Source organism: Psammomys obesus, unplaced genomic scaffold, assembly GCF_907164565.1.
Source record: "Psammomys obesus unplaced genomic scaffold, mPsaObe1.curated_primary_1811, whole genome shotgun sequence".
NCBI classification, from domain to species: Eukaryota; Metazoa; Chordata; class Mammalia; order Rodentia; family Muridae; genus Psammomys; species Psammomys obesus.
The window spans coordinates 8,192,173-8,209,549 of NW_026591598.1; the positions used below are offsets into that span (position 1 = coordinate 8,192,173).

The 17,377-nt window shown below is 47.7% G+C and overlaps 1 protein-coding gene across 1 annotated transcript; it reads right to left on the reverse strand.

The window, feature by feature from the left end:
- Positions 1-4,054: 4,054 nt before the first annotated feature.
- On the reverse strand, positions 4,055-17,035 carry Zbtb8b (zinc finger and BTB domain containing 8B). Its single transcript, XM_055611181.1, has 4 exons — positions 16,992-17,035; positions 8,862-9,868; positions 6,791-6,969; positions 4,055-6,568 (listed from the first exon to the last, which is right to left on the reverse strand). The coding sequence occupies exons 2-4, from the start codon at positions 9,826-9,828 to the stop codon at positions 6,257-6,259; spliced, it is 1,458 nt and encodes a 485-aa protein (XP_055467156.1). The 5' UTR covers positions 9,829-9,868; positions 16,992-17,035; the 3' UTR covers positions 4,055-6,256.
- Between the last annotated feature and the right edge of the window lie 342 nt (positions 17,036-17,377).

The following is a 17,377-nucleotide window of genomic DNA, read 5'->3' on the forward strand; positions in this document are numbered from 1 at the left end:
TTTAAAAATTTTATCTATTTTGATCATGTTTCCTCCTCCTCCAGTTCCTCAAAGATTCTCCCCACTTCCCTGCCACCCAACTTTATGTCTTTTTTAACCTTTCTCTTTAAAAATAAACAAGTAAAAGACAAACGAAAACAAAACAAGAAATATATATATATATAAAAAAAAAAAACTCCCAAAATGGAGCTGGTGTGATGGTGCACACCTTTAATCCCAGCCCTCGGGAAGGGAAACAGAGGCAGGAGGATCTGTGAGTTTGGGGCTAGCCTGGTTTACAAAGTGAGTTCCAGACACCCATCGTGGTGTCCTCCTTCCTACTCTCTTCCTGCCTGTCTGTCTACTTCCCATGATTCTCCTGAACCCAAAGCCTGGGGAACCTTAGCCACCCCTACCCCATTCTGCCCTTTCCAGCTTTTAGGCCTTTTAATCAACCAATCAGGAACAGTGTCTTGGGCAGGTTCACACAACAAGGATAGGGCAATAATGAGATCTTGAGGGCCAGTAATTAGCATCAAAATACAAGCATCCGAGTAACCCCCAACCCCGGTCTTACTGAGACCCTGGCAGCTACGTCTGAGGTTGTCTGTCACAGAAGACATAAGATCCAAGGCAAAGTCCATCCTGTGCGCTCTGTCCTGCACCTGAGCTATGCCGTATGGACAGCTTCAGGGACCTCACAGAAGCATATTAACTGGTTCTCACCTGCTGCCAAGCTATGCATTCCATTCTCTACCTTTCCATGTGACTCTGATGCCAACTGCGGGAGCTCATGTATCTGAATGTTTCTAAACCTTCACACCATGGAGCCCCCTAGAAAGCATAGCAATACTGTTTGCTTCTTTTCTTCCCAGGAACAGAGGATGCTCCTCAAGGAGATGGATAGTAAATGACATGCAAGTATCTGGAATGTCTCTTTTCTCCTCCTCCTTCTTCTTTCCTTGGTTTATTTGAGACAGGGTTTCTCTGTGTAGCCTTGGCTGTCGTGAACTCACTCTGTAGAACAGGCTAGCCTCGAACTCACAGAGATCCGCCTGCCTCTGCCTCCCTGAGTGCTGGGATCACAGGTGTGCACTCTACTTCTAAAGAAAAAGCCTGGTTACACCCTGCACAGTCTTCATGTCACCAAGATGTGTATCTGAAGTGGATGTCTTCCTGTAAAATCACCAAGCTTGGTACTTGCCAAAAGCACGTAATTCTCACCCTAATACCAGGGATTTCTCCCCCCCCCCCCTTTTTTCTTTATGGCACTAAGGATTAAGCCAGGGACAAGAGAAGAATACAGAAAAATACCATCTTTCTGTACAAGGATCAGAAATCATGCACACAGTAATTTCTTCTTTTCTTCTTCTTTTTGGGGGATGGGGTCGTCGGAGCCTTTTTATATAGCACTGACTACCATGAACACTACAGAGCGCTGCCTGCCTCTGAGTGCTGGAATTAACAGCATGTACCCACTACCTCTCATTTCAAGTACCACTAAATTTCATTTCAAGTTTGTATCTTGAGCCCATCTATGCACTGTATCTGCTATGAGACAAAAATATCTTCTTGTGAACTTGGACTGAACGTGCCAGAAAGATACGATGATATTAACTCAGTCACTAACGGTCAGTGTTGGGCCCAACTGTGAATTTACTTATAAAAATGCCAGCATGTGCCGGGTGTGGTGGTGCACGCCTTTAGTCCCAGCAACTGGGGAGGCAGAGGTAAAGCAGGTCACTGTGAGTTCGAGGCCAGCCTGGTCTACAAAGCGAGTCCAGGGCAGCCAGGGCTACGCAGAGAAACCCTGTCTCGAAAACAAAAACAAAGCAAAACAAAAAAAAGTCAACATAGTCAGGGCTACACATAAAAACCCTGTCTTAAAAAACAAAGTCATCATGGGCTGCAGGTATGACTCAGTGGCATACTGCTTGCTTAGTTTCAATCCCCAGTATCATCCTAATACTTTTTAAGCTGTTAGCACCATGAGTTAAACCTTGAAGATACTAGGATAATAAATACTGCTCACTGAACGTGAAAGCACATTGGAAAGGAGACCAGTTCATGCTCTGACAGCGTCCACCAAAGAAGCAGCTTTTTAAAAAATGACAGGGTACACAAGCCAGTTAGTATAATGCACACTGCACAAACTCCAAACAGTCAACCAGGGATGAACAATCTGGGGCATCACGGAGAATGAACACTATACACACTGCGCTTTACAGCCTATTTTCTTCCCCAAATTCTGCCGCTGTGAGACAGACTCATTTAACAAAAATGGCCACTTTTGCCAGTCATGATGGCCCATGCCTTTAATCCAAGCACCCGGGAGGCATAGGCAGGTGGATCTCTGTGAGTTCGGGGCCAGCCTGGTCTACAAAGCGGGTCCCAGGACAGCCAAGGCTACGCTGAGAAACCCTGCCTTGAAAAACTAAAAAAGAAAAAGAAAAAAAGACAAAAACTATAAAAAGTAACCAATAAGAAGAAACAAACCCTGAAACAAGAAAACGTCAGACAGGAGTGAACGATTCTGGGTATGTAAACCAGAGTGAAAGACTTTTCATTTGTTCCTTCTTCTCTTTCTTTCTCTTTCAGGTTTTTCTCTTAGATATTTTCGAGTAACTCTGTGGGTGTGAGTGCGCACATGCGTGCAGGTGCCTGAAGGGAGGAGAGGCCTCAGATGCACATAAAGCTGCAGAGACAGGCAGCCTCAGAGCTGGGAACCGAACTTGGCTCCTCTGCAAGAGCAATAAGAGCTCTTAAGCACTAAGCCATCTCTCCACCCTCTCCGTTTTATTTTTTGAGACAGGCCATAGTTGGCCTGGAACTCATTAGGTAAACCAAGCTGGCTTCCAACTCACAGAGGTCCACCTGCTTCTGCCTCTGGAGTGCTGGGATCAAAGGTGCAGGCCACCACGCCCTCTGACCCAGCTTCTTAAGAACTTGTTTTGTAGCTGAGGTTGACCTGGAACTCCTGATCCAAAGGTCCTCCTCTTCCCTATCCCTCTTCCAGGTGTTTCCTACCACACATGGCTGAATTTCGAAGTTTCTAGATCATAAACCTGCATCAGGCACTGGGCAGACTATGAAACGTCTGGTCTCAGAAACAGACCACAAAATTAAGACCATCGTGAAAGATCATTAAAAAAACAAACACCCCGCTTTATATCTAGCACTTCTCAATCTTGGTACTGCTGATTTTTAAAATTTGTACATTTAAATGATATATTTCTGCTACCTCCTCAGAACCGGGCTCTCACAAGTGTGCACCAACATATCCCACATCGAAAAACAGCTAATATTTTTAAGTTTTTATAAGTTTTATCTTAGGTATATGAGTGTTGGATCTGCATGTACACCTGCATGCCAGAAGAGGGCAGCAGATCTCATTATAGATGGTTGTGAGCCGCCACAAGGTTGCTGGGAATTGAACCCAGGACCTCTGGAAGAGCAGCCAGTGCTCTTAACTGCTGAGCCATCTCTCCAGCCCCAACAACTAATATTTTTGTCTTAGGCAAGAAAAGTATTTCTGGACCCTGATAATAGTCGATTTGTAGCCCAGCAAGGTGGCGCATGCCTATAATCCCAGCACTCAGAGAGACAGCAGCAGGCAGATCTGAGTTTGAGGCCAGCCTGGTCTACAAGGTAAGTTCCAGGACAGCCAGGGCTACACAGAGAAATCCTGCATCAAACAAACAAACAAACAAACAATAAAAGTCAATTTGTAACTTGATCTAGTGAGTTAATGTGTTTTGCAATGCCGAGGACTGCATCCATGCCCTAGCATTGCAAGGAAAGTGCTCTACCATTGAGCCACATTGCAGCTTCTTTATTTAGTTTGTTGTTTTATTTTTCTTTTTTTCTTCTTTTTTGTTTTGTTTCTCAAGACAGGTTTTCTCTATGTAGCCCTGACTGTCCTGGAACTCCTTCTGTAGACTAGGCTGGCCTCGAACTCGGAGAAACTCCTGTGTCTTCCTCCCAAGTGCTGGGATTAAAGACGTTTGCCACCACCACCCAGATAATGTAGTCTTTTTTTTTTTTTTTTTTTTTTCAGATGACATGTGATAAAAGACTGGCTTTTAAAACTCTCAAACCTTTGACTTATTTCAAAACTTTTTCTTTGTGTTTTTGAGATGATCTCACTATGTATCAGTGACTAAGTGACTAGCCTGGAACTCACTATATAGACCAGCTTAGCCTTGAACTAAGAGGTCTGCCTGCCTCTGCCTCGTGAGTGCTGCCGTGATTAATAAAGGCATGTGCCACTAAGCCTGTCTGGTATTAGTCTTTATGTGATGTGGCTCACTAGGGAGCCACACCTGAGCTAGTCCATGCCTTGTTCAAGAAGACTAAGCCACTAACCCGGTGTGGACATCACAGCAGCATAAAGCATCACCACAGGGGGCCGGAGAGAGGTTAAGAGCACCATCTGCTCTTCCAGAGGTCCTGAGTTCGATTCCCAGCAACCGCACAGTGGCTCCCAACCATCTATACTGGGATCTGATGCCCTCTTCCAGCATGCAGATAGAGCATTCACATACATAAAATAAACTTTTAAAAAAGTGTCACCACAGCTTCAGAGTATTGTCCCAGACTTTAAACACCTTTCCAGGGGCACAGTACTTAAGTCTAAGAGAGCACTTGCCCAACAAGTCCTGGATACAACACCCGCCACTGAGAAAACCAAAACCAAACGAAATCAAAAGACTCTGCTTTCTTAATGAAGTTTACCATTTTTCTTATAACTTATTTAATTTTATTTTATGTGCATTGCTATAAGGGTGTCAGATCTCCTGGAACTGGAGTTACAGACCGTTGTGAGCTACCACGTCATTGCTGGGAACCGAACCCAGGTTCACAACCTCTGCTCTTAACTGCTGAGCCATCTTTCCAGCCTCTTTGCTTTCTTCTTTTTTTTTTTTTTAATGGCTTCTTTTTTTCTTGTAGACCACACAAAATTAGGTATCTGTTTATTGCTGTACTAGGATTGGACCCAGGCCCTTCCTAATGACAGGCAATGGACTGTATCTCCAGTGGTCCATACCTTTAATCCCAGACCCTTTCGAAGCAAAGGCTGTCAGATCTTTGTGAGTTCAAGGCCAGCCTGGTCTACATAGTGAGATCCAGGGCAGCCAAGGCTACACAGAGAGACCCTGTCTCAAAACAAACCAACCAACCAACCAACCAACCAACCAACCAACCAACAAAAGCTTTAACTCTTCAAAGACCAGACAAATCAATATATAAAAGCTTCCTGTTTAGTTATTGTTCAAGAGGCAGAAAGATGGGTGACCTCACTGCCTTTTGAAACTGTACTGAAATTAAGGAAGACAAGGGGATTTTTTTTTTTAAGTCCACTTTGGATACTTTTAACACAAGGAAAGCCTATGAAGGTGGCTCCTAGCACATCCTTCATCCACTGTCTTTCCTGTCATTTGACACTTTGTGACCTGGCTGCAGTGTGGGTGCAAAAGCAGGCTGGCTTGAAACCTGTTCCAGCCAGCTCCTTTCTTCTAGAAAATCTTCTGAAAGCCGAATGACCTAGAAATCGCACGTTAGCCAGGTGTGCGCTTCCCCCAACTAAAGTCTGGGCATAAACGAGGTGAAAGAATGCCAGCGGGACGTACATTTCCAGGCTGCTCTGAGAGGACTCTTGGAAATGACTAAGAAAAGCAGGGGAGCATTTTGAGCTTCGCCCAGACGACTTGTTTTAAAAGCTCAGAACAGGGTATTTGTGTGTATGGAATTGTCAATAGCAGAGCACACAGGGACACTTCCCCGCGCTGGCTCACAGGTTCTTTTGGGGGGCTCATTTAACTTCCCTCAGTTGGGCAAGCAAGGGGGCCCTAACTGACTCACAATTCACCTCAGTGTGTCACAAAGCTCGGGGCCTTTGGAAGTACAGTCTAACCATGACCATGTAGTCAGCGCAGAGCCCCAGAATTCGCTATGAAACGCCCGGCAAGGGAAAGCCTGGTGTCCTGACGACATATTCCTGCCGCCTCTTCAGAAGCAGGAAAGTGAGGAGGCCTCAGGGCCAACCTTGATGCGCTCAGAACCGAGGAGGGGCCAACAAACCCCTCAGGACCCACCCGAAAACCTCAATCAGTCTTTGGAGCCCCAACACCCAGCCTCCATCACACACAGCCTAACCAAAGTGACAGCACTGCGGGCAGACAATCCCCGACTTTCACAAAGTTAAACAAGCGGTGCCTTTCACGGTAAGAACGAGCAGTAACACCAAAACCTCACAACCGATTCCCCGGCTGCAACGTCAGCGTCGCTCGGCCGGTAGAGCAGGGGGCCGAGGGTGCGGCCCGTCGTCGGCCTCCTCCGCCGCTGGGTCGTTCTCCTCGCCGGACTCCACGTAGATGGGCCAGTCGTCCGTGTCGCTCTTCTCGTGGCTTTCGGAAGACGCCTCCACCAGGCTAAGGTTGACCGGCACTAGCTCGTCGTCCTCCTCGTGAGCGTCTGTGACGCAGGTGCAGCTGTCGCACAGCCCGAAGCGCCGCAGCCCCTGCGACAGGTGGCTCGTGAAGGTCCTTCGGCAGCCTTTGCAGATCATTGGACGGTTGGATCTGTGGACCTGCCACGAGGGGACAAACGTCACCGAAATAAAGGGGTCGGGGGTTGGGGGGGGGGGCTGGAGAGATGACTCAGCGGTTCAGAGCGCTTGCTGGGCAGATGGAAGTAACAGGTGCTGGTTGGGGGAGGGGGGATTGGGGATGCACCTTACATCTCCAGGGGACGGAGATGTGACCTGGGCCCGCCCTCCTGTTAGGAAGGAAACACCCTGGCTGACACTTACGCTCAGGGCATGGCTCCGAAGGTGCTCCTGGCGCGTGAACCTCTTCCCGCAGGTCTCACAGGGATAAGGCCGCTCGCCCGTGTGGGAGCGGATGTGCCGCTTGAGGATGCCCTTCTGTTTGGCAGTGTAGGGACAGAAAGGACACTTGTGGAGCTTGATGGGGACCACCAGCACGTCACCTGAGGAACCCGACAGACCCAGTTAGCTGTAAATAGCCACAGCCACCGTTCAGGGTGGGACTGGGAAACCCCATCAACCCAGACAGAGAGGTCATGGATAAGACTCCACCTGCTAGGAGGCAGCAAGATTGACCGGCACAAGCTCTGCTTTGTCTGGCTCCCGGGAGGTCAAAGGTCAGCTGATTGGGCTCCCCCACCCCCACCCCTACCCTATGCCTGAAGACTGAACTCAGGGCTGGGAGTGTGGGACACAAATGTTCTTTCACCAAGTCTCATCCCCACCCACCCAGCTTGGTTTTTCAGCATGAGCTTCAATGGCTGACACATTTCTCCAGCCCATGAAAGGTTTTTGCCGTTGTCTAAGATTTACTCTTTATTTTATTTTTATTCATGTAAATGGGCACGTCTGTGTATTAATGCCACGTGTGGACAGGTACCCATGGGGGCCAGAAGAAGGTGTCTCCTTGGACCTGAAGTTATAAGCCACCTGACATAAATGCTCTGGGACCAAACCTGGGTCCTCTGGAAGGGCAGTCTTAACCTCTGAGCCGCCTCTCCAGCCCCACGTTCGGTGAGTTTTACAAATATTCTGTGGTATCCCAAGATTATTTCTGTGTTCTCCGCAGGCAGCTCCACTGTAACACACAGCGTGGTTCATCCCGGCATGAGCAACAACCAACATCCTGGGCTATAAAGACCAATCACCGTGCAAAAGAAACAACACACGGGTTCTTACCCGGAAACACCAGGAAAACCACCCAGGCACGCTTATTAGAGAAGCACTAAGTGGCACCTGGTGTGCCAGCCCTGATCTTCTCAAACCCACAGGCCTATCATTAAAGCCACGATCGGCAACGTCCCAAGAACCGGAGGGCTACCGTGCTGTGCTGATTTGAATGAGCAACGTTCTCCAGAGGCTCATGTATGTGACCACCTGGTCGGTGGTACTGTTTGGACATAGTGCCTGGCAACCGGATTCTTTAAAGATTAATTAGTTTACGTGGGAATAGAGGAAAAGATATGTGGGAATATGAGTGCCATAAGGCAGAATAAACTTGTTTTTATTCCAGGGTGTTTAGGTTTTAAACCTGATGAGCCTTCCCATTCCGGTTTTTTTTGTTGTTGTTGTTGTTATTTTTGGTTTTTTGAGACAGAGTTTCTCTGGGTAGCCCTGGCTGTCCTGGAACTCTCTTTGTAGACCAGGCTGGCCTTGAACTCACAAAGCTCCTCCTGGCTCTGCTTGCACCACCAGGCCTGGCTCTTGAGAGCCTGATTTTAATCCCCACCACCTGTGAAAAGCTGGGCGTGGCTACACACGCCTGTACTCCTAGGGAGATGGCTGAATCCCTGGCAGGGGGTCCAGGGCCACCGGCCAGCCAGCCTAAGCAAAATTGGCAAGCCCTAGGCCGGCGAGAGACCCTGTCTCAAAAACCAAGGCAGGGGCTACAGAGGTGGATGAGCAGTTTAGGGCCCTGGCTGCTTTCAGAGGACCTAGGTTCAATTCCCAACATGCACGAGGCGGCTCACAACCATCAGTGACTCCTGTCCTCGGAGAGCCAACACCTTCTCCCGGCCCCTGCACACACATGACGTACAGGCATACACGCAAAAATACAGGCAAAAATGCATACATGTGAAGTAACATAAAATAATTTGTAATTAAAAACAAGGTGGTGGACATCTCTTGTGTGACATCTAATACCCCTGCTCCCCACATGCACTCGCGCACACAGACGCGCTACACAAAGAAACGTTGTTTTATCTACGGGAAGCTCCCAGTGGATACCTAGGGTAGTGCTGGCGGCCACAGCCATGATGTAGTGGTAGCAACGGTGGGATGATGGGCGAACGCGAGGCTCAGAGAGCACTGAATGCCGGTAACCAGAACTCACCTGAGTCCTCTCTATACCAGTCATTCTGAACATCCATCACCGAACTCATGGCCACTCCTGCGCCTTCCAGTCTTCCCTCCAAACTCTGAGAGAGGTGATGCTCTGAGTCCTCTTTGCTCTGGACAGCACCGCTGCGCAGGAGGGCCTCCAGGAACTGCTTCACGTGGTAGCTGCCGTAAGTCAAATCTAAGGCCTGGTGACTGGGCAGGGCTTCCTCCGCCGGCACCAGCGGGGTGCCGTACTGCAGCTGTTCGCCGGCCTCCGCCTCCACTCCGGCAACACCAAACTCCACCTTAGGTTCAACCCGTCTGGGCACAATAGAAAGGTCACCGTCAGAGGCCCCAGAGCCCTGGCTGTCTTTCAGCACCAGCTCCAAGGGACGGCACTCTTCACAAGGGGACGCTCTTGTACACTCCACGCTCCCCTCTCCCTCCACCGGGGAGGAGACAAAGCTCTTGGCACCACAGGAAGTGCCCTCCAGTCCTGAACTCGGACTTCCACCGTCTAGCTGATGAGCTGCAGCAGCGGCCGCCGCCGCCGCAGCTGCCGCCGCCATGGCTGCGGCCACCGCAGCCTCCTTCTCCATCTTCCGGCAAATGTCAAGGGACGACCTGATGTATGCCTTGCAGAAGTTGACCACGTCGTTCATCTGCAGGTAGCTGGCAGCTGACATAACTTCAATCACATTCTCGCCACACAGGTCCAGCTTCCCGGAGTAGAGGAAGTCTAAGATGGTGGAGAAGGCGTCGGAGGTGACAATGTCCAAGGAGGCTGTGCTGTGCCGCCCGCTGTCCTGAATGTAGTGGATGAGCACGGCACGGAAGTAGCCACTGTTAGCAAACAAAATGTTCCTGTGGGCCTTGAAGATGCGCCCTTCCACGATGATGCTGCAATCACAGAAAAAGTCCCTTTTCCGCTGCTCATTCAACTCCCCCAAGAGCTTGGCGCAATAGGACTGCGCCTCCATCTCTCCACCAGCCGCTGCTGCCCTGGCGGGGCCTGGAGCTCTGCCAAGATTTTTTTTATTGAAGTTAATTCACGCATTCCAACCTTACGGATAAGCTGTGCTCACTGAGTCTGGTTCTTTTTTTTTCTGTTGCCCAGGCTGGCCCTGAATTTTCTACGCAGCCAAGAATGATCCTGAACTCTTGGGGCGGGTCACCATTGCCAGTTTATGTGGTGCCTGAACCCAGTACTTCCTGCGTGCAAGGCAAACTACTCTACCACCCCATCAAATCCCTGGCTTCAGCATGTTCATGCAGATCGTATGTTATATTTAAAACCACTGCTTCTGAGCTGGAGGGATGACTCAGCGGCTAAGAGCGCTTGCTGCTCTTGCACGGGCTGTGGGTTCAGTTCCCAGCACCCACATGCAGGTCTCTCCCGTCCTTAATCCCAGCGTCAGGGGATCCCAAACCTCACTGACCTCCACGGGGCACCCGTCGTGCTGGAACCCACAACATACTCGCATGCAAAACACTCACATAAAGTAAAACAAATAAATCTAAAAAAGAAATGATTTTTTTTTTTTAAACCAAACTACGAGGTCAGTGGTGTTTTCACGATGTAGACAGAAAACAGTCTAACAAAGAGCAGTGATAGCTAAGAACACGTGGGCAGAGTGATTGTGTTTTGCGTGGATTCTTTCTATGTTTATTCAGGAGGCTGAGGTAGGCGAATCAGGAGTTGGGGGCCAACTTGGGATACAGAATGAGACCCTGCCTATAAATAAATGGGGGTGGGAGACACGGCTCAGTGATTAAGAACACTTGCTGCTCTTCCAGAGGCCTAGAGTTTGGTTCCCAGCACCCACACTGGGCAACACACAACCACTTATAACTCTGGCTCCAGGGGATTCAACACCCTCTTTTGGTCTCCATGGGCACTCATATATAAATAAATACATAAATAAGATATCTTCCAAAAAAAAAAAAAAAAACGTAAAAATAACCAGCTGGGCAGTGGTGACACACGACTTTAATCCCAGCACTCAGGAGGCAGAGGCAGGCAGATTTATCAATTTGAGGCCAGCCTGGTCTGCAAAGTAACAGCCCGGGGCAACCAGGGCTACACGGAGGGACCCTGTTTCAAAAACAAAAAATAAAATAGAAACAACCATAATTTTAGTACTTAAGAGGCAGAGAGAAGAGGATGAGGAGTTGGTTGTCTCTGATGTTGTTTACACTTATTTATCTACATTGTGTGTATATATGTATGTACACACGTATGTAGGTATGTACGTATATGGGCATGTGGGTGCCATGGTACGCATGCAGAAGTCAATTCTGACCATGTGGGTTCTGGAAATGGAAATCATATCATCAGGCCCAGTGGCAAGCACCTTTGAGCCATTTCATCATTCCCAAGGTTGTCTTTGACTTCACAGAGAGTTCAATGCCAGCTTGGGCCAGCATCGAGGTCCTGTCTCAATGCTCAGTTGGCCGAATGCCTGCCTAGCACTCATGAAGGCTTGGGTTCCATTCCCAGCCCCTCATAAACTGGGGGTAGTGGCAGATGCCAGCATTAGTGAGGCAGAGGCAGGAGGATGAGGAGTTCAAGGCCATTGTCAGCTATATAGGTAGTTCCAAGTTAGCCTGGGAAATTATACCCTATCTTAAATAAATAAATTTTTGTAAGTCCTAATTTTGTCCCTATTTTTTCAATAGAGAAATCAAAGATAAGGAACGACTAAGCTGTGACACAGCTAGAGTCTATGTCTAGAGTTGATAGATCTTAAGCACTGCATTCTACTCTTATAAAATGAATAAATAAATTAATTTTACAAAAAGGTTCAAGTGGTACAGTTTCCTACCCAGTATCCCAATCTAGGATTAGAGATTAGCTAGCAGCCTCAGCTTGTATCTTGTGGAGAAAATGGTAGATTCCCTGGCCTGTCAGCACACTAGCCCCCTTCGAAGGCTGCTATGAAATCATTCTTCCCCTGCACCTGGCCAATGTGCAAGCAGGTCCCATCCAGCTCAGCTTCCAGGTGTGCAGGCTGTCAGAGAGGCTACAACAGTCTCTGACCATCAGGGATGGATTCAGAAATGGTACAGCGGCTTGATCAGAGCCCATGAAAAGCACTGGGACCTTTGTCGAGCTTCTGAAAGAGGCACACTGCTCTGTGAACTCACAGAAAGTGAAGAATGCAACACTTTGCCACCAGAGGAGCCAGCCTCACAAAGGCGACCGCTGACAGGAACTGGGGACACTAGCTAAGCCCTACCTAGCTCAAGCTGTGTCCAAACCAATTAAGTCCCTCTTTTGCCTTAGCTGTGCTCAGTGCCTGAACTCCTTCCACTATCCTTGGTTAATGCCTGCCACTGTTACAGTCCCTGGCCCTCTCCCTCAGAAGATGGCAAGCTCTTTAAAGGCATGGGTGTATCTTATTAAATCTGACAGCCCTCACAGCACCTGGCAGAGCACTTTGGTTAAGGAGCGTTTGCTAAATTAAAAAAACAAAAACAAAAACAAAAAAACATGCTCCTGGGGCTGGAGAGCTAGCTCAGAGGTTAAGAGCACTGCTTGCTCTTCCAGAGGTCCTGATTTCAATTCCCAGCAACCACATGGTGGCTCACAACCATCCATAATGAAATCTGGTGCCCTCTTCTGGTGCGCAGGTGTGCATGCAAGCAGAACACTGTATACATAAAAAAATAAATCTTAAAAAAAAAAAAAGCTATTTTTAAATTCTAGGCAGAACAAGAAAATCAAGCTCAGGCTCTTCCTGGTGGTGAGGAAAATGGAGGGGCTAGCCTTCTACCTCAAGCACGCCTTTCCTCTCCCCTCAGACCACAAACATCCATCAGCCACTCCTTCCTTAACCTGCTGACCCACTGCAGTCCTGACGGTAAATATAGTCAGCTCTCTGTAGAATGCAGCTTCTACACCGTGGACTAAAAATATTTGAGGGGAGAAAAGTCAAAGCTGTGTGTGTGTATATGTATTTTTTAAGTGGGGGGGGGGGGGCAAGGGGCCTGGTGGGCATATTCACCCCTGTATTCATGTGAAGGTCGGATGACAACTCTTGAAACCTGGTGCTCTCCTGCCAAACAGGTTCCTGGAATCAAACCCAGGTCTTCAAGCCTGGCAGCAAGCCGTACTGAACCGTACTGATCCACTGAGTCCAAATCCTATACTTTCATGTTCATCTTAAACTCAACAAAATTATAATTAAAAAAAAAATTATTATCCAAAGTAGTTAAGTAAACACTACAGTTTAAAAGGAAGGGCACAGTCTTGTATCTGTGGGTTTTGGTTTGTGTTTGTGTGTGTGTTGTTGTTGTTGTTGTTTTTTGAGGCAGAGTTTCTTGGCTGTCCTGGAATCACTCTGTAGACGAGGCTGGCCTTGAACTCACAGAGATCTGCCTGCCTCTGCCTTTGACAGATAACATTCTTGTTATAATTACTTGTAGCAAGGATTAGTGTCTCAAAATACTTTGTATAATTCCCATTTTGCCTCTGAACCTTGCCCTTTGGCTTTACCCCCTTGAACATGCACAGAGCATACATACTACACATTATGACACGGGTATTCCCACTGCTCTTCTAGTCAATTCCCAAATAAACTATTTAATCTTTAAAGACTGTTGGGCTGAAGAGATGGCTCAGTGGTTAAGAGCATGGGCTGCTGTTGCAGAGGACCCAGGTTCAATTCCCAGCACCCACATGGTGGCTCACAACAGTCTGTAACTCCAGTTCCAGGGGAGCCAATGCTTTCTTCTAGCTTCTGTAGGTGCCCGGAACACGTGTGGTACATAGACACACACCCAGGCAAAATACCTATACGAAAAAATTAAATTAAATTTAAAAAGGCACAATCACGTAGAACCATCTCTTGTCAACTGAAAATGTCACCAAAATATATTAAAAAAAAAAAACAAACAAACCCAACAACAACAAAGACAAAAAAGAAAAAAACGCACAAGATCCTAACAAATTATAGTGTGTGTGTTTACTCATATATAGTGATTTTTTTTTTCCTGGAAAATTATACAAGAAAGATACAACAGTAGAGGTATTTGGGATAAGAATGGTGTTAACGGACTCTGAGCTTTCACCCTACACTTTCCTGGCCAGGTGTGGGGTAGTCCCAGCCATGGAAGGATGAGGCAGGAGGGTCACTTGGTATGTAGCAAGACAAGACTTCTCTACTCCGCCCAGCTGGTCCCTGGGCTCCGCCCCCGGGCTGTGCTGAAAGCCACGACTTCTCACTGAACAGCAGCTGAGCACTGCTCTCACACACATTTCCCCGAATACTCGTGGCATTTGGGATCCACCCAAGGTTCCCATTCAATTCAACCATCACTAAATACTGGGCCAGGGTGATGGTTGAAAAGGTAAAAGCACTTGCTACCAAGCCTCATGGTCTGCGTTTGAGGCTCAGGACTCAAATGGTAGAAGGAGAGGACCAATTCCTAAAAGTTGTACTCTGACCTCCACATGAATATGCACACACACACAAATGAATGAATGAAAAATAAATAAATAAATAGATAGATAAATAAATAAATAAGCAAGCAAATAGTGATTTTTTTAAAGCCAAGCCAGGCAGGGGTGGCCCACAGCTTTAATCCCAGCACTGGAGAAGCAGAGACAGGTGGATCTCTGAGTTTGAGGCCAGGCTGGTTTACAGAATGAGTTCCAGGACAGCCAGGGCTACAGAGAAAAACCCTGTCTTAAAATAAATAAATAAATAAATAAATAAATAAATAAATAAATAAATAAATAAATAAATAGATAAATAAATAAATAAATGAATAAATGAATAAGTAAATAAGTAAATAAATAAATAAATGAATAAATAAATGAATAAATAAATAAATAAGGGGCCAGGACAGCCAGGGCTACAGAGAAAAACCCTGTCTTAAAATAAATAAATAAATAAATAAATAGATAGATAGATAGATAGATAGATAGATAGATAGATAGATAGATAGATAGATAGATAAGGGGCCGGAGAGATGGCTCAGCAGTTAAGAGCACTGACTGAGTTCCTGAGTTCAATTCCCAGCAACCACAAGGTGGCTCACAACCATCTTTAATGAGATCTGGTGCCCTCTTCTGGCGTTCAGGCCCACATGTAGGCAGAGCATTGTATACATAATTTAAAAATAAAATAAAAACTTAAAAAAAAACAAATAAATTATAAAACTTAAAACAAAACGAATAGCTGGGTGAAGGTATCACATGCCTTTAATCCCAGGATTTGGGAGGCCGAGGGAGGCAGTTTAAGGCCAGCCTGGTTTACAGAGTGAGTTCCAAGACAGCCAGGGCTGTTACAGAGAAACCCTGTCTGAAAAAAAAACAAAACCAAAGGTGCTGAGTTTAATTCCCAGCAACCACATGATGGCTCACAACCATCTATCATGAGATCTGGTGTCCTCTTCTGGCCTGCAGGCACACATGAAAGCAGAACATTATATAAATAATAAATAAATATTTAAAAAAAAGAAACAAGACCCTGTCTCCAAAACAAAACAAAACACCAAAAAAAAAAAAAAAAAAAGTTACTATGTATATTTCCTGACAAAAGGAAGCTATCAGGAACAGCAAAATTAAACAAATCCAGTGCACATCCCCAAAGAGACTGTCGACATTATGTAATACAAACTCCTTAAAGATCCTTAAGGGAATCCTAGCCAGGCTACAAGGCTGTCTTTGAGCAAAAGCCAAAAGCAGGGGCTGGAGAGTTGGCTCAACAGTGAAAGAGGAAATACTGATTTCCAAAGGATCCGAGTCCAATTCCCAGCACCCGAGTCTGGAGTCTGGTGGCTCACAACTGCCAGTAACTCCAGCTCTGAAAATGTGTCCACACATGTGGCCTCAGTGGGCAGCAGCATTCCAAAGCCCAGACCCACACACATACATTAAAAATAAGGAAAAAAAAAAAAAAAAGCCGGGCAGTGGTGGTGTGTGTCTTTAATTCCAGCACTCCAGAGGCAGAGGCAGGCAGATCTCTGTGAGTTCGAGGCCAGCCTGGAAAACAAAGAGAGTCTGGGACAACCAAGGCTATTACACAGAGAAACCCTGTCTCAAACTTCCCCCCACCCCCCATAAACCCCAAATCCCTGCACCTTCTCTCTACTTCCCATTTACCCCCATTCATTTGCCTTGTTTGTTTTGAGATAGAGTCTGGCTATGTAGACCAGGCTAGTCTTGAACTCACTCCCATCCTCCTGCCTCTGCCTCCCCAGTACAGGTGTGCTACCACCACTGCTGGCCAGACCCCTCTTTCTGACAACTCTCCACCAGTTCCACCAACCTGAGAATAAAAACTGCTCAATTACTAGAATTTCCTGCGCATCATTCATTACGAAGCATTAAGCACGTTCATTTTAGCCTCATACTACCGCAGTGCAGAATATTTTCATTTTTCAGAGGTGGGGAAATCTGAGCTCCAAAGATACAGATTACATGTCCAGGATTTAGAATCCATAGTCAACTGATTCCAGACAGGCAATCCTTAACCAGTGTTTACCGATCTCCCCAAACCCTCTAACAGGTCCAGCACTAGAAGCCACTCCCCCCTCTGACCCATGGAAAGGAGGGAAACCAACAAGAGTTTCCATTTGCAGGGAATTTCTGACCAATTGCCATCTTTGGTTTCCTGCTCAATTGCTCTCAAGACAGAAGGAACAATCCATCCAGTGTCAGACGACCTGAGGAGGCCACTGGAACCCGGTACTGGGCGCAGTCCCTGGTGTCTCGGTGTGGAAACCGAGGCCTTGCCTCTCCCATATCTTCACATCAGCAAAATGACCATGGCCGAGGCAGACACTGGCTCAGCCTGGCCAAGCCCTGGCGCCTGGGTATCGTTCAGGATCAGAAAGAGCAGAAGCCAGAACTCCCACCTGGACCATGAGGGGTGGGTCACCCACAACCAGGGAGGGTGGGGCATGTGTCTCGGGGTCCACCCGCCCCAGGCAAGAAGTGGGAGGGTCTGCCCCTGTGGGAGACTCCCGCGCAGCCGGGGTCCAGGGAGTTGCTGGGCCAGACGGCCCAAAGCTGGCCGGGAAAGGCACCGTGCCCGCTACCCACACCTGGTCCCCTGAGCCAGGCTCCGGAGGTGTCCCCAACTTTCCCCAAAACCAAAAAAGCCGCGGCGCGGACCGGATGCTGGCTTCTCACCTGGCACCGGGTTCCAGCCGCCGCCTGCGAGCTGCGCGTACGGACACGCCCCCCTTTCATTCACCTGCGCCCCTCCGGTGAGAGGCGGGGGAGATGGCCAATGGTGGGGGACCGTGGGCCGAGGAAGGCGGGTCCTTTAGCCAGCAGGTTCGTCAATGGTCCGGGCACCCACCTCTGGAGGATGCGCTCTGAAGAATCCAGCGTTCACGGGGTGATGGGAGTTGTGGTCTCAGCCCTCTGGCTTAAGGAAACAGCTAGTGGACAAAACTACAAGTACCAAGATGCCCAAAAGGCTAAGCGCTTGAAAGAATGAAAGGGGGGAAAAAGCCCTATATGGGGCTGGAGAAGTGTTCAGCAGTTACGAGACTGTACCGGTCCTGCATAGG

What these genes read in the sequence shown, in the direction of transcription:
- Zbtb8b (XM_055611181.1), bottom strand. Translation starts at nt 9,828, where the DNA reads ATGGAGGCGCAGTCCTATTGCGCCAAGCTCTTGGGGGAGTTGAATGAG. An exon ending in CTGGTATAGAGAGGACTCAG is followed by an intron (nt 6,970 to 8,861) that starts GTGAGTTCTGGT and finishes CGGGTTCCTCAG; the next exon opens with GTGACGTGCTGGTGGTCCCC. An exon ending in TTCGGAGCCATGCCCTGAGC is followed by an intron (nt 6,569 to 6,790) that starts GTAAGTGTCAGC and finishes CCCTCGTGGCAG; the next exon opens with GTCCACAGATCCAACCGTCC.